This window comes from Rhinatrema bivittatum, chromosome 14 (genome assembly GCF_901001135.1).
Source record: "Rhinatrema bivittatum chromosome 14, aRhiBiv1.1, whole genome shotgun sequence".
Classification (NCBI taxonomy): Eukaryota; Metazoa; Chordata; class Amphibia; order Gymnophiona; family Rhinatrematidae; genus Rhinatrema; species Rhinatrema bivittatum.
The window spans coordinates 9,888,142-9,905,592 of record NC_042628.1 but is presented as its reverse complement, the minus strand read 5'-3'; the positions used below and the strand labels follow the sequence as shown (position 1 = coordinate 9,905,592).

The window sequence follows — 17,451 nt, the reverse complement described above, 5'->3', positions numbered from 1 at the left end:
AAGGCAGTGGCCTTTTTTTTTTTTTTTTTTAATCTTTATTTGTAAATCAGAGTCGAGGCAAACAGGGAGCAAGACAGAGCAGTGCAGTAAACAAAACGTGGATGACAGTTTTTCAGTTTTGCTGAGCTGGAGTCCCTCCATTTGAAATGCTTAGGAAGGGGGAAGCAGGGGTCATGGTTCTCAGAGAAGTGGCAAACAGTTGTCAGTGATAATATTTCCAGGAAGCTGGCGACTCTGCCCCACTCCTGGGAACCCTACTCTCTGCCTCCTGGGGAAGTGGGAGATGGGTTTGTGTGGGGCACACTCTCACCTCCTCCTTCCCTTCCTTTTCTCCTACTCCTCTCCCTTCCCTCTCCTCCGCACTCCCCCTTCCTTACTCTTCCCTTTCCTTTCCCCCATCCTTCCCCCTCCCCTCTCACTCACACCCACTCTTTTCTTCTTTCCCCTTGTCAAAGTGGCCTTGCATGCAGGATTGTACCCAAATGGGCACCCACAATGTCGATCTCACATGCAAGGCCACTGTGTGCTGTTCAGCTGCAGACCCCCGCCCCACAGAGGCAATTGCTGGAAGCTTGAAGGAGTAGGGCTTTGTATGCTAGATTGTGCCCAAGTCAGGAAGCGCAGTGCCAATCTTGCATGCCAAGAGAAATAAAAGGGTTATCTATAGCCCAACAGTTCACAGTCTTTGGTGCCCAAATTAGGATGCACAGCACCAGACGTGCAATACTGTTCGACAATAGACACCCATCCCGGAAAGCTTAGCCTTTCATTTTCCTTGGGATGCCTGCCTGGTGCAAATGGCCTTGCATGCAAAATTATGCCTAAGTTGGGATGCATAATGCCAGTTTCACATGCAAGGTCGTTTTGGTCCTATTCCTTCCAACTATTAGCGCCTACCTCCCAATGCCTGTTTTTAAAGCACTTTTCTGCATTAGTGTAGAGCTTTACTGTGTTTTTTTAATTTCATTTAGCACTTATTTTTATGCCTGCTTGATTAGTATCCCATTAGCTGCGGTACCATGGGCTTATAACTGCATAAAGAACGTAAAATCCGAGCTAAAAATTAGTATGAGTTTTATTACATTGACCACATAGGGCTGATGCGCGTAAATTTACTCGCATATAGGGCCGGCAGTTTTATAAGAGTCCATTTCCAGGAGACAGCATCACTTTTCCCATGAAAACAGCTTGAAAATAGAATCGCTTTGGCCATGGGAATCTGTTTCAAAAAATGTGCGTAAAACCAAATCTTTTTTTTTTTTTCTCTTTTGCCAAAACAAATCATAGATTTTAATACCCATATTTGCTAGGAACCAGCAAATCCTGTGCTTCTGTGTGTGTGGAAATAACCTCTTGCTGATTCAGAGTTGATAAACTCTGACAATGTTAACTAAACCATCATCGGGCCAAGTCGAAGTACAACACACGAAGAAAGCTGGATCTTTAGAGAAATCGATGTGGACTGTTTTGACCTTCTTTCTTGAAGAGGAAGTGACCTTTCAAATCTGTGACTGAATTTCAAGCCTAGGAAATTAGCTCAGCCCCAGTGAAGTGCTAAATCCGAGCCTGGTTTATGTGCAGAGAGAGAGACGCAGACTTGCATTTGGCCGCTGTCCCTGGAGGGAGCCCCTGCTCTTTCTGTTACCTCCTGGACTGACTTGCACCTTCTTCTGCTGCGTCTGTAGCAGAGATAAAGTCACAACCCCAAAAGGGAGGGAGGCACGAGTAGTGTTAAATGATGGAGTGGAGGGTGGAGAGAGCTTCTTTCTATAAGGGCAAAGGGATTATCTAATTTTCCGCCTGCACCGTGTTCTTAGCCTCCCAGTTATAAAGAGGGCTTCAGTAAAATCGATACCTGTCCATTGTACTAAGAAGTAAGGCCACCAAGGGGGCAATTTTCAAATTTCCCACATTTAGCTGCAAAGTCTGCAGTTCCTGTTCATACCCCAAATTAATCCAGACAAGTGGGAGTTGCATCCCCTACCCGCAGACGGAAGCAGAGAATAAAAACTTTAAGGCACTGCTACATAACCGAGAGCGCCGCCCGCGGTCCCTCAGTATTTCTGTCTCTAGCAGATGGTAGAGGTGGAAACCTTAGAGATGTGCATCGTTTTTCGCCCGAATTAGGAAATTGCACGAAATTTCCTAATTCGTTGCGGTTTCGGAGGTCCCGAAACCCGAAATGAAATTTCCCCGAATTTCGGGGAAATTTCGTTTTTCGGGTTTGCCTGCGGAGAGGGGCACAATTTTTTTTTTTAATTAAAAAAACCACCCCAAACCACCCCAAACATTTAAATTAACTATTATACACCACCACCCCCCCCCCCCCCATCCCGATCCCTCCCCAAGACTTACGAAGATCCCTGGTGGTCCAGCGGGGTCCCGGGTTCCATTTGCCCTCTGTGCCCTACTGCATCCGTGCGCCTCAAAATGGTGCCGAATAGCCTGAACTACCATGTCACAGGGGCTTTTGGCGCTATTGGTCAGCCCCTGTCACATAGCCATCGGCGCCATCTTGTGCTCCTATCATGTGACAGGAGCTGACCAATGGCGCCGAAAGCCTCTGTGACATAGTATGGGCAAAGGCTATCGGCGCCATTTTGGTTACTGGCAGCCGACAACGAAATCGCTCCCGGACCCCTGCTGGACCCCCAGGGATTATTGGCAAGCCTTGAGGGGGTTAAAAACTTTATGATCAGACATTGTCTTAAGCTCTTCTGGTAACTTAGGACCAATTATTGAGATGGCACGATTGTGAGCTTCTTGAAAATGCACATCCTTGATGTTAGGAATCTCTTAAGAGATATTGAGATGCAGAGCGTAACAACTGAGAAGGGATATATTTCCTGAACAACTTGGGCAAATACTCCAGTGCCTCTTTGTTTGATTGAAACTCTCTCTCCTTTACCCCACCCCTTGTCACACTGAAAAATGAACTCACTCACCAAGAGGTACAACTTGTAAAAACAACTGTGGGTTTTAATTTAGTAAAAACAGTAAACCGAAGTTGTCTTTCGAATGTGTTCTGGGTAGCTAAGACATTTCTCAGAGTTGTGAAACTTACTTTCTATGCAAAGGTCATATCTAAAAGCACTGTAGGCATCTAATGAATCAAAACTTAATGACTCACGGTGAGTAATACTATTAAATCCCTCAGATTTCAGTGTGAGCTTGTTAACGTTTTCCAGCCAACTAAGGCAGATAAGATAAACGGAGATGCTTTTAATCAGTGGGGTAAAAAGTCGTCTTAAATTTTCCTGTGGGAGAGAACCAGAGAGCATGCTTTTTGATGCTGCGATGGGATTGAAGTTTATTAGGTCCAGTAATAAAACTGAATCAGAACTGGGCATGTGTATAGGAACAAGTTTGGAAAATATCGTCTATTCCTGCTTTTTCTGACAGAATGACCCTGAATGCTTCACATGGATGAGATGCCCCATTTTGCATGGTTATCTCTGTCTGTTCTTGTCATACCTGACATTGAACCTTGCAATGAAAAAGCTCACGGTTACTTCAGCTCTTTTGTATATGCAGCCACAAGCATTTTACAACAAAATACTGGAGAACCTTATTTAGAATATAAAATTAGAGCACATCTTCGTACAAAGCTGGGGGAGATGATGTTACAGAAGGTGTATGTGCTTATGGAAACGAGCACTGATTAAGTTAAATCAAAAGGCCTCTCAAAGGCAGGTCACTTGTGGTGTCTCCAATCAATTGCTGCTTTATTACTCGCCGGGCAATTTAATCACAATCAGTGAACTTCATGATAAACAATTAAAACAGTTATTCCTCACTCTATTGAGTTTCTCTATTGAAATCAATGGGGGTCAGGAGACCCAGTGACAACATGAAAAAGATGTCTGTTCCTGGAGTCAGGTGCCTTCATGCAATACCTATTCTACTGATCCTCCATCTAAGCAGACATTAGGTAGGTTATAGTTCCCAAAACTGGCAATTTTGAAAGAAGAAATCCACACTGATACATTGTGTCTGCAACTTGAAATTTCTTTATTTGAAACCTTTTTTATACTGCCCCCTTGATTAAAATTAATTCTGAGCGGTGTACAGTGTGTTAAAACAAAATTTTAATTTCTTACATAAAGAAAAATAGTTTTAAAAAAAAACCTTGAAGTAGTTGAATTTGCATAGTAATAAGAGACAACAGTGCCTTAAAAAGATAGGAGTTACATGTTTACAAAATGTGTCTTCTGACCACCCAGGAGAGATGCGTGGTGCTGCAGAGAGATCCCAGTAGTGGCAGGGCATAGGAACAGCAACTTGTATGCGTGGCAATTACACCCTCCAAAGAGGAGAATCTCTAGGCGTGCCGGGCCACTTACCCCCGGATTTTTAACGCAAACTTAATGTGCACAAGTTTGCTTTGAAAATCCATAGGCGGGGATTTATAGACTTCCCATCCCTATGGTTTAGCCAACAGGTAGTCCGTCTGGTTGATCAGTATAGTGTCTGACTTTTGATCTCTAGCCAGGACACCTTTCCTCAACCTTTCATAGCACACAGTGCAAGAGAATGAGTATCGTTTGTGGTCCTGTATGAAGGCACACTTTAGCCTGTGTAAATTCCCTTCATGTGCTTGATGATGGTATAAACAGAACTGCATAAGCATTTTTACTGGATCATTCCTTGTGCTAGAAAGGCATAACGCCATACAAGATCCTCTCTTCATTTCTTTACGTGTTATGTGGCGTGCGGGATCTCACTACAACATATTTTGGGAAGGGGGTAGGAGGTTCTGAAGTTGGCTGAATAAAGGCCTACAAAGAATGGCCAGTACGGCCCACTTGAACTCTGTGCACTATTATTAACCCTTTAAGGTAAATGTAACAAAACATGATTTTAAGGGACAGTCTTTCCATCTAGTTCTCCTTATAGGGAAATAGTTCTAAGATTGCATATGTGAATTTTTTTTTCCTGTCTCATTCATTTTTACTCAAATTCTTGCCTAATTTAAAAATAATAGTAAATTCCTGACAAAACTAGTTACGTGCTTACATTCATTTCATTGGATACGTTTAGTAGTATTTTGCTTTACGGATAGGTTACATATTTTGAATTTTTTTCAATAAATTAAACATAAAAACAAGAAACTTAAAGATGACTGGGAAAATACTTTTTAAAATATACCACTATTCTTTCATGGAAATCCTGCTTTTTTGTGAATCCCTTTATTAAATCAACTTACAACTTTAATTTCCACCCCCCTCCGCAATCCTACTTGTATTCCCAGACATATATTTCCTAGCATGCAGCTAGGACACACCGTATGACATCAGATGGGACTATGGTGCTGCCAAAGCTCTTTTCTCATCTCCTGCAGAACAGAGCTCAGATGGATGTGACAGAAGAGATACCTCAGCAACTGCTAATGTCATGAATAAGAACAAATTCTGCTGCAAAGAAACACACTCATGCAGGGCTGACGGATAAAGCAGATCCAAAAATAAAAATGCATTTGTGGACTCCATATCAACATAAGTAAATGTGGACATTGACTATGAAGTCCAGATAAGAAATATATATTAATCAATAAACATGAAAAATTGAAAAGCTTTTAAAATTATATTACCTTTTTATCCTGACCAACAAACTACAGACAGACACATGCTTAAGTGTACATGCAAAGTTTTGTTCTAATCTAGGCAGTACAGAAAAAGTACCATCTATGTGCTGCGTGCTGCTTGCCTTCACGATAATTGTATTGATTTGGCTCTGTTCAATGCCATTAGCAGGATTGTACCATTCCAGAATGATAAAGGATTCTTGTTTTATTTGAAAAGATGGTAGCTGGCTCTCCCCCTGGTGATATTAGAGCAGCTCATTTCCAAGGGCATTCTTGGACGAGCAGAGATTGCTGCAGATCGAAAGAAAACACACATCCTGAATTAATTACACTTCAAACTAATCTAATCATTCCTTTTTAAAAGCTGATCAAGATGATATAGATTTGATTTTGTTTCTGTTTTGAAATGAATTCAATGCCTCAGGAGGTCTAAATAAAAAAATAAAAAAAAAAAACCCATGCCGTGCTGTGGAATTATTTTACACAATGACAGTTTGACACTAAAAATTCATGTCTGTCTACCTTCAGCCAGCTGGAAGGTTAAAGTACACGAGGACAGATTGAAGTTAATGGACCCATTATAATTGTGACCCTCTTTCTCACCCCTAACCACCTCGCTATTAAAATGTATTAAATATCTAGACTAGAGATATCAGCACTTTCTATAGTACAAGCAACTGAATTTGGGGTTCTATTTTTCCCAGATTCAGAGTTATTATTCAATTAATGTAAATGTAAAATACCTCCAGTTGAAAGGAGGGAGTCACAGCAAGGGAGAAGGAGAAATGTTCCTCTCATTCTCATCTCTGACTCAGCTTCAGAGATAGGAAAGGGAATGTTTGACCAGCAGCAGAAGTGCACGCTATCAAACGGAGACCTAGGTTTAAATCCCAGACTTGTCTCTAGCTCATCGGGCTGATAGTAGCGAGGAGAGCTGAAGAAGCAGAAAGCACAGCCTCATGATCCCCCCTTCCGTCATGCTACAGTAACACCTACTGGCCAGCATAAGGGGCATTCTTGACCAGGCTCCAAAGGCAACCATAGGATATGACCCTCAGCTAGATGATTGTTTCTAAAATGACTGGGCATTGGAGACAGTTCCTAATTAAAAGAAAAACATTTCTATTTATGAATCCTGTGTCATAAAGTCGGTGAGCAGGCTGGGCCAGGTTCCAGTTTGAATGGAAATCTGAGGTGGAAAGGTTCCTAGGCTAAACAAAGATAGTAAAGGAAGAGTGAGTAATAACGCTCTTCAACTAGACAAATGCCCCTTTAGAATTTTGCCTTTATGACTATTCACTAATGTACTAGTACAGATCTTCTTAATACCCAATTCCTAAGGAGAATCCCTCACTTCTTTTCTTTGTAGGTGAGCCCACACGTTGCACAACATAATCTGTGAAGCAGTTGCCCACCAACTGGAGAAACACACTTTGATCCTCATCTGTAATGGATCCTTTCTAGACCCTGACATTTCTTCCTACAGTAATGTCAACCATCTTGATTTTGTTTCTAGAGCGTCCAGCACCCCCCAAGAACCTGTCCGTTTTGCAGGCAGAGGTGCAGTCTCGTAGCTTGCACGTACACTGGTTTCCTGGCACTGATGGATCATCTCCAATACGATACTTCACAATACAAGTGCAGGAGCTTCCAGATGGAGAATGGCAAACCTACTCCTCTTCTATCAGTCATGAAGCCACTTCTTGTCTTATTGAAAGGTACAGCACGCCAAGAAATAATGCTTACAGACTTCTTGATGCTGAAGCAAACACAATAATATGGTACAGTCTTACCAGAGCTCCTTGCTTAGCAGGCATCTTGAGCAACCCTTATAAAAATGGCATAAAAATTATTTTTTTTATTATAATTACCAGTAGGTGTAGTAGTGAGTGATTTCTTTGGCAGTGTCTCTCTAATGTGCAAATACGCCACTGTGAGTGCACACAGATTTTTTTCTTTTAATCTGGGCTCAGATTTTCTGGTTAAAGAAATTTTGCTGGGTATTGAGAAGTTAAAATAGAATGGATTCAAATACAGAGTAAACAGTCCCTTGTGACCATTATTTGGCCACACAGAAATGTTTGCCTTTCTGGGCCATATATGTATACATTTTACATAATAGAGAGTATTTAAAATATTTGTCACGTACAGTAGGTGGTTATGATTGCCGTGCACCCGTTTGAGAAAGGTCCCTTTTCTTGTAGGATCTTGTGAATATGTTTTACATATTATATGAGCATGTAGTGAATACTAAACAGAGATAAGAACAAGATAGGTTGGTTTTGTTTTTTTTGTTTTTGTTGCACCTTGTCAAGTCATTATCAGATACTATAGTCATGTGCCTTGCTGATGTATTTTACTCCACTCAATCGCTAACTTCACTGCTTCAAGTTTATTCTGAGCAACAGAATCAATATTAATATCCCATTGCCATTGCTGAGTATTCTCTAGTAGCCTCACCTGCTTTTCTGTCAACAATATGTAGTCAACTAATATATTTCTCATGAAATGTAAGATGCAGCCTACATGTATGTGTGGGGAAGGAAGGGTGCATTCAAACCCCATGTGTGAGAAAAAGACAGTGAAGCACCCCCTAGCAACTGTCAAATGCTGGATGGCTTTCCATCACTTATATTTCGTTGTGAACTGGTTAGCCCAGAAACAGACAGCTGATGGAGTACCAGAGGGAATTATAGTGTAGGGTGATTTGGTGATTCCTGCCGTCTAATTAATTGTAATGATCTTTGCATTTTATAAGGCCTTTAACAAATTACTTGTTACAAGAAAAAACAAGCTACTTGTTTTGCCAAATCATGCTACAACTACATTAAAAAAGATATTATGCATACGCTTATTTGCCATGACTTGGAGTAGTGCTGTTATGGCCTTCACAGCATTGGCTCTGAGCTGCTAAATTATCATTTTCATTGTAGAAAATTCAACTGACGCATCGCATGTCAGTCTCGGGTAACCCCAGTGGATGTTCCTGGTCTTGTGCTCACCTTTCAGGAATAATCAGCTTGGCCAGATTTTGAACAAATGGCATTCCTTCTCCTTTTCCGTGATGCAGAGAGGTCGAATTAAACTTCTGTGTTCTTAATTTTTCAGGGCATTCAGAATCTATGTACCCTCTCAGAGTTTATGAGATTTTTAAAAAATTACATTTGATTCCAGTGACAGTTTTTATTTTTGCATTTTCTTTGGAAGCATTAACAAATGTACAGCACCCAGATTGCAATATCAATCATATAATTCAGTGGCTTTTCATTGATACAGTGATTATAATTCATGCCCTGTAGTCACAGTGCCTGAGCATACCAGTGCCTCACCAAAGCTGGGCATGTGCCCAGGGATCATGTGTGCAGAGCAGAGTTTAGCAGACTCTGATCTTGCTGGCAGATAATGTCAATTATAGTTGTTAACTGCTGCTCATGGTGTTTTCACATTTTATAGGCTAAATCCTTTCACTTCCTATAAACTGCGATTAAAGGCAACTAATGATGTGGGAGACAGTGAATTCAGTGCAGAGACGGAGGCAGTTACTACCCTGCAGGACGGTAAGAGATAAATGGAAGTCATGATCCTTGTCTAAGGCTGAGCACTTAGCATTCCCCCTGCTTCGGTGAAAGAGCAGAAATGTCTTAGCCTGTCAAATTAGTGGGGCTTAATTCAGCGGGGTGGAGCACTGACACCCACACAGAGCTCTGTTTGCTGATGACTGCAGTTTTTGTCTGAGCTAAGCAAAGGTTTTATTATCTGAATTAAATAACAGACAGCTTTAAGTCTACTGGTGTGCCCTCGGATCATAAATCAAGCTATCGGGAGCTTCCACGTGGAATTATTCTGCTTGATTGATAGCAAACCTAGTAGTAAATAATATCTTGCTAAAAGAACTCCATAAGATACCCAAGTACTATTTAAAAAATATCTCAAAGCAAATGCTGGGCCATGCATATATTACAGGAAGTTTCTTCAGTCACTTTGTTGCACAATTCAGTTTTGACTGTAGCACAGATAAGAAGAGGAGCTGTTTTGTAGGCAAAGAGGAGCCTGAAGCATAATTTCATTTTATCTTTCTGACTGGTCTGTGAAGGAGCCCGTGAGCAACAGTTTTAAGCGTGACACTTAAAAAGCCAGGAGCGTCTTTTTTTTTTTTTTTAAACCAAAGTTGTATTTAGAGAGGGAAATCTAATTTGAAATGATCAAAGCCTATTCCAAAATATAGAGCTAGAGATGTTCTTATAATTACAGAATGTTCAGTCTCTTTCTTCAGGATATTCGTAGTGCTAAAATGGAAACATCTAATATCTCATGAGAATTTTTGAACTGTTGAATCAACAGACTGGTTAGCACAATCATTAAAAAAATCCCAACATGATGCATTATTGTCATTTTAGTATGGAAGCTAATGACCACCTCAAAGCTCTGGTCTTAGCAAGTCCAGACTTTCTCCCAGAGTTTGTGACATGCAGTGTGTGTGAGACCATAGTCAGTGCTCCCCCTTTGTGTCCTGGGCTAATATAGGATGCATAAGTGCAGGGCAAGGGGTGAATTTATACAAAATAGGCTCAACCACTGACCAGTCATGTGAGCAGAAACTTCAAGCCCTTGTTAGGCAATGCTTTATCCTTCTATACTTCCATGGAATAATTTTCTATTTCGTTCAGTTCCAGATGAGCCCCCAAGTTTTGTGTCAGTGACCCCTCATACTACTACCTCAGTGCTCATCCGGTGGCAGGTAAGATAACTAGAAGTAAACGTTCTCCATTAATATCCTAGTCTGGCAGAAGCTTTGTTTTATTTTTAAGACCTGTCTTGCAGTTGGAATGATGACAATAGATAATAAATGACCACAGTAGGAATTCTGAGGAAAACAGCAGCTTAATTCCCCCCTGGCCCTTTGGTGTACTACTATTAATACAACTACTTCTATTTATCATTTCTAAAGTGCTACTAATGCACTGTACAGATGCACATAAGAGATAATTTGTTCTCCATGGAGCTTACAATCTAGTCAAGACACAAACAAGAGTCTGTGAGAAGTATATATATTGTAGAGAAATGGTTAGGATTTAAAAGCAGCCTCAAAAAAGTGAGTTTTTAGACTGGATTTGAATTTGGCCAGAGAGAGGCAGCTTGATACACCACCTCAGGAAGTCTATTCCAGGTGTACAACATAGCAAAGTAGAAAGAGTAGAATCTGGAGCTGGCAGTGGAGGAGGGCACCGATGAGAGCAGCTTGCCCCATGAATAGAATTCACAAGGAAAGGTGTAAGGATAGAGAATAGAAGATAGCTAATGAGTTGCTGAAGAATGAATGCATTTGTAGGTGGGTAAGAGAAGCTTGAACTGTATGTGGAAGAAGATAAGAAACTAACATAGTAACTTGAGAAGAGGAGTTACATGGTCAAAACAATGGTGGAGGAAGTTAAGTCATGCAACAGAATTTTGAATAGATTATAGAGGAGACAGATGGTTCACTGGGAGGCCCACAAAGAGCAAGTTGCAGTATTCAAAGTGACAGTGAAGAGAGAATGGATGAGCATTTGGTAGCTTGCTCAGAAAGGGAGGGATGAATTTTACCCATGTTGTAGAGAAAGACACAATTTTGCAGTGTTTTGGATGTGTGTAAAGAAGCTGCATGTAAAGATGATTACAGGCAGAGGAAACTGGGATAATGAGAGTGCCATCGACAAAGACAGAACAAGAGGAAAGAGTGGAAGTGGGTTTTCGAGGGAAAGACATAAAGTACCAATTTGGCCATGCGGAGGAACATCTAGGTGGCAATATCAGACAAGTAGGTTCAGATATGGGACTGTATTCTTGGTGAGATTTCTAGTGTATATAAGTAGATCTGGGATTCATCAGTATAAAACTGGTACTGAAAGCAGTGGAAGAAGATCAGAGCACTAAGGCATGCTGAATGATAACGGGATAGTAGTGGACAACGAAGCCCAAGAGCATAAAGCAAAAGTAAAATTGAATAGGCAAGAAGAAAATCAAGATAGAGCAGTCCCAAAATCCAATTGAATAGTGTGTCAAGGAGAAAATGGTGATCGATGGTGTCAAAAGCAGCAAATAGGTCAACGAGGATGAGGATCAAATAAAGGCCCCTGATGTTGGCCACGAAGAGGTCACTGGAAAGTTTGCAAGAGTAGTTTCTGTGGAATGTAGAGGGCAAAAGTCAGACTGGAGTGGGCGCATAACAGCTTAAGTACACAATAAATGCCATACTGTGTCATATCAAAAGTCTATCAAGCCAACATCTGTCTCAGTGACCAATATAGGAAGTGTGAGGAGGAAGGTGAGTGTGGCAAGAGTGTTTGTCAGAAGGACATAATAATCTTGCTTGGCCAGTATAATAACAGACTGGAAGAAGGTGAGCATGAAATTTGTATGATGTCAGCATGGAAATGGAATTGCAGCCAGAGATGTTCTGCAGTTCAGTTTCTAGAACATAGGAAGCAATTTTTAGAGGTGAACTAAAGTTGGGATTTGGCAAGCCTTACAGGACAGAGGAGGGTTGGAGCAAAAGTGACAAAATCAGAGCAGGTTATAGTGTTATAAGCAGAAACTGTCTCAATAATAGACTGATGAGGTTGCAGAGGAGAGGAAAGATGAAAGTACTGGATGTAGTGATGAATAATCTGGATATTCCTAAAGGTGTTGGCGGTGATTGGTGAGACTGCGGGAGGTTAAATGTGAAAGTTATTGGATGATGGTCAGAGAAGGGAAGAAGAAAGGTAGAGAAGTCAGAGGAAAAGTAATTGGAAGCAAGGGCTAGGGCTAGGTCAAGGCAGTGGCAATGCTGGTGAGTGGAAGCAGTAGAGTATAGCTTGAGATCAAATGAGGAGGTTAAGGTGAGGAGAATCAGAAGGGTCATCAACATGGAGAATAAAGTCCCCAAGAATTAGGGAAGGGGAAATTAGTTCAAGGAATGCCAGGAATCAAAGTCAGCAAGAAAGGAAGAGGGGGACTTATCAGGGGGACGAGTAGTGACAGCTAGCCAGAGTGAAAGTGGGGTGAAAAGATGGATGGCATGGGCCTTAGACAAAGGTTGAAATGGAAGAAAGGTTTGAAACTTGCTGAAGGAGTAAAAAAGTAGCCTATTCCATTTCTCCTATACACCACCTCCATAGCCTACTTAGCATAATATACAGGAGAAATGATAACCTCCATGACTGGGCAGCAACAGAAGCAGAGTCCTTAGGGGAAAGCCAAGTCTCAGTCAGAGTAAAAGGGTGGAGGGAAGGAGAGAGAAAGATGCAAGCTTACTGGAAATAGTGGTCTTTCCACAGGGAGCATATGAGAGAAAGAGAAGAGGCACGAAGGTGGGAGAGAGGGATACGATTAAAGAGGCAAAGGGTTGAAGTACATGGATGAGGGGACAGGACCAGGACTGAGATTGATGTCTCCAGCTGAAAGGATGAGGAGAAGAAGAATACAGAGAGACAACAGCGGTGTGATGACAGTTAACGAACATAACATAATGTCAGAGAGAGAGGTGAAGACTGGATGAGAGTTAGAATATTTTGAAGCTCAGGAGCATTAGATGGCTGGGGAGGTGGGACATGTAGATGGTTTAGCTGTAAATCACATTTCAGTATCCAGACATAACAGACAAGAGGCAGGAGGAAGAGTACCACCTCTTGGGAGCAGATCAGAAGAGCAAAGACATTTTCATAAAGAGAACAATTTTCAGAGGGATCTATCTGAGTCCCATGGGTCAAAATGAACCCCTCAGAGCGGCTAAAAATATGTGCATAATTTCACACCTATGGTCTTTCAGCAGTATTAAAAAGAGGCATTCCTGTGGGTGTTTTTAGATCGGAGGAGTAAACTGTCCACATAAAACTGGATTTTTCAAATGTACACATGTAGTTTTGCCCCATTCCTTCACCTGGGCAAAGTATGCAGGCACCCACGTGCTTTCTCTTAGACAATTCACTGCTTTTGCATGCCCACAAAAGTATCTGCATACCTTGTATCAGGCTGGCAAACTGAAAATTGCCCCCAAAGTGGAGCTGAAAAAAATATAATCTTCCTAATATCAATGGTTTCGGTGTTAGCAGACACTAACAGCAAAGAGGTGAAGCCTCTCAAAACTTCCTTTAAAGGAAAAGCAGATAAGTGAGCTTTAAATAGAGAAATATAGAGGTGCCAGTGTGTTTCATTGCTATGTTCAGAGAATGACAGCGTGTACCCCAGGTTTTGATTTACAGATGAAATTGCAAGAAGATACTAGCAAATAATGAGCTCCCTGTCTGAGCACCCTTTACTGGAAGTCACCCATGCTCACCCAGTGCATGATATTGGCCTATAAGAAATGTCATAGTAACCCTAAAGATAAGTTAAGCTGAAACTGTTGCCTCTCTCTTTCAGTTTGAAATCAGATTTCATAACCACTTGACCTATGGAGGGAGAGGACTTTCAAGTGAATTATGAGAATTGGTGGCTACAGAGGAGTAATCTGGAAACCCTTCAGGGTGGACTTTCAAAGGGTAAAGATGGCTAACTTTGGGAGTTAGCTGTCTAAACCTCTAATGTGAAAACATTTTCCCCCACTGAATGGCTAAATTTAGCCGCTCAAACAAATAGGCCAAGGTCCCCCCTCCCAACTCACTTAGGACACCAGTTTTTCTTTCCCCGTACCTGCCAGCAAGGGTTTATGCTTGACTTCGGCTGAAAGGCTGAAGTGAGATACTGAATTTGTGAAAAAGGCAAGGAAATCAACCTTCTCCATCCTCTGCTAAGATACTCTCTGTGCAAAGTTTAGATTATGTAACTCAAGTCTCTTAGGAGGGTGATCCAGCCATGTGCTTCTGGGTATGGATATCTCTGGAAAGGAAGCATCTCAGCTCCTGGCTCCTCTGTCCCTTGTTGGGATTTTACTTGTAACTCGGCTATGAAGCAAGAACAGCTGTCTGTCTTTCTATTTCCTCACAGTGCAGACGTCTCCCTCTTGATAATTAGCTCTTCAGAAAAATTGATTGTAGGACTGCCAGATGCACTCCTCTCTTCCTGGTTCCTGGCTCCAACATCTGGCCGTCCCCGCCCTGCACACCCAGACAGAGCCAGCCAAATTGAACCTTTTCTACCTTAAATGGTCTCCCAGCATTCCTTTGGCGTCCTCCTCTGCTAGCTATGTAGTGCTGTTCTCTGGGCAGGCTAAACAGTACAACCCTTTTCCCAACTAGTTAACACTGAGTGCTGGATGCTGATTCTTGCAGAACATTTGTCATTCCCAGGAGAGCACACAGGGGGGTTTGACATATTTTTATATTCCTTCACATTGGAAATGGTGGCTTGCGGTCTCTACAGGGTTGAAAACCATTTTTTTACATCACTCAGATCCAGATGCTGCTCAGTCCACATTGTAAGGCTCATGGCGACAGGACCCTAGTTTATAGTAGCTTGCTTACATGTATATGTGTTTAAAATCGGGGAATTCCATGTAAAGATTTGACAGTACCTGCTCTTTAAATAGTAGGTTTCTGGGTGTTCTGCTAGCTGAAGTACCTTAGTGGAAATGGATTCTGTATTTTTTCTTTAGAAGGCGGTGTCTTAAGCATACAATCTACAAGATCATCAAAGATAGTTTCAGTTCTTGTGTCCTGGTGACACAGAGTTTTTCATTTGTTCATTTCCATTTCATTAGCAAGATCCTGATTGAGCCCCCTTCCCTTTGAAATTCTGTTTCCTGGGATTAAGCAAGAGCTTTCCTAGGATGGGGAGCTACAGTACTGAGACAGTTTGTGAACCCCAAGTATAATGAAAATTACAAGTTAATGCCATGATATCTGTGTTTAATTGAAATGAGTCTTTTCTTTTGCAATTAAAAAGGTACACGTTAAATAATTCTCTGTTTCTTGATACACAATAATGTTCAAAATAGGAACAATAAGACTAATTCAGAATCTGTGTGTGAAATAGTAAGTGAACCCCTTATTTCCTTAGCACAATTAATTGACTAATTAGAAGTAGGTGCTTAAATAATTGAGTAACAAGTACCACCCTGTAGAGTAAATCTGCATTACTGGTTTTAGGAACCTGTCCTACATAAAGGTCCAAATGGTTTTGAGTTTGATCTTCATCATAAAAGTCATGATCAAAAGAAATTTCAGAGAACCTACGAAACAGAGTAATTGATGCTCATCTGTCTGCACAGGGTTACAAGACCATTTATATAAACATGCTCCATCCATCTACTGTCAGACACACAGTCTAAAAATAGAAAAGGTTGAAGATTACAGTGTCTTACCCAGGAGTGGTCATCCAGCCAAGATCACCCAAGAGCAAACTAGAAAATCATCCACAAAGTCGCAAAGAACTCCAGACTAACATCTAAAGATCTGCAGACCTCTCTAGCAGCGGTTGATGTGAGGGTTCATGCATCAGCCTTCAGGAAAAAACTGAATGGGAATGGTGTTCATGGGAGAATAATTAAGAAGAAACCACTGCTGTCTAAAAGAGCATTGCTGCCTACCACAGGTTCACCAAAGAGTACTTGGATGACCCGCCAGACGTTTGGCATAAAAATCTCTGAACAGTTGAGTCAAAAAGAAGAGATTAGATCTTTTGGATTTGTCAAGTAAAAATCCCGACCTAAACCGTATTGAAAATGGCAAGACCTTAAATGAGCTGCTCATGGAAGGAAGCCTTTACATGTCACAAATTTGAAACAGGTTCTGTATGGGTCAGAAGGGTGATATTAGATACTGATCAACAATCACAGGAGACAGTTTGTTGAAGCTATTGCTGCTCAAAGAGGTGCTACCAGTTAATGAATGAAGGGCTCACATACTTTTCACCCAAGTATACTTATTGTTGAATTCTTTTGTTGAATAAATAATCAAAATATATCTTTTTATCTGAGTTATTTATTTATTCTTATTTGATTAGTTGCCAATCATAAACACCAAGGCACGGAACATCATCAATAATAATAATGCATACATATAATAATATAACATCAAAATATAAATATACATCTCAATAAAACAGTAATAAAAACAACCAATAATAAGACCAACTGTATATCCTTTTAAAGGCTTACCTTCTCAGTTTTTCAATATAATATAACTAACAAATGGCCACTCAAACATTCAAGTTTTAACTTATTTCCTAATCTTCAGATAATTTTGCTCAGCTCAGAGATGTCAAGGTAATAAATTCCAGAGTAGAGGTCCAAAGTATCTAAAAGTGGTCTATTGAGTTAACAACACCTTGAATATAAACTGTGATAAAATACAAACCATCCTAGGGGGGTGACAAACTTTATCTCAGCACTATACTTCCGTTCTAGAATCAATGAGCATCAGTATGGCAACCTCACAGATAGAATTCTAGCCATCTTTGCCACTCAAGCGGGCTGGTGCAATAAAATGTGCTCAGCCTAGTGCACAGCTTAATTAAGCTATTGGACGCGCGTTTTGGACACGTGAGGCCAACACCCAATGCAATAAGGGGATTAATGAGTCCAAACTCACGCATAGCTAAGAGCGCTCATCACATGTAAATGCCATGTAGAAGAGGCTATTAGCTATTACCTCCCCCCCCCCCCCCCCCCCCCCAATGCAGAAAATCGCTGCTCAGCTAATGCATCCTGTTTAAATAAAGCCTTTCTTATTTTGTGGATTCGGCATGTTGCACGATAAGCTGTCAAGAATTAGTCCATTTTACTATTTTTCCTTAAACCATGGAACGGTTTACTTTTTCTGCTGGCCATTCTCTCGTGTAAGAAGTAAGGGATCCTATCTCAAGTGACGTTGGCTCAGCCAGCTTATGATAAAGCGGATGCTTGTATCGAGCGTCCGTTTTCCTAACCCGCGCACGGCCATGTCTCCTGGGCACCCAACGCGTTGGAG

The 17,451-nt window shown here is 41.2% G+C and overlaps 1 protein-coding gene across 2 annotated transcripts in view; it reads left to right on the top strand.

Moving 5' to 3' along the window:
- Positions 1-17,451, top strand: part of SDK1 (sidekick cell adhesion molecule 1) — a 728,283-nt gene that overhangs the window by 638,756 nt on the left and 72,076 nt on the right. For both annotated transcript variants that reach the window (XM_029576917.1, XM_029576918.1), the window contains exons 30-32: positions 7,101-7,302; positions 9,038-9,141; positions 10,252-10,322. In XM_029576917.1, the coding sequence (XP_029432777.1) occupies positions 7,101-7,302; positions 9,038-9,141; positions 10,252-10,322 (377 nt within the window). The remainder of the gene's footprint in view (positions 1-7,100; positions 7,303-9,037; positions 9,142-10,251; positions 10,323-17,451) is intronic.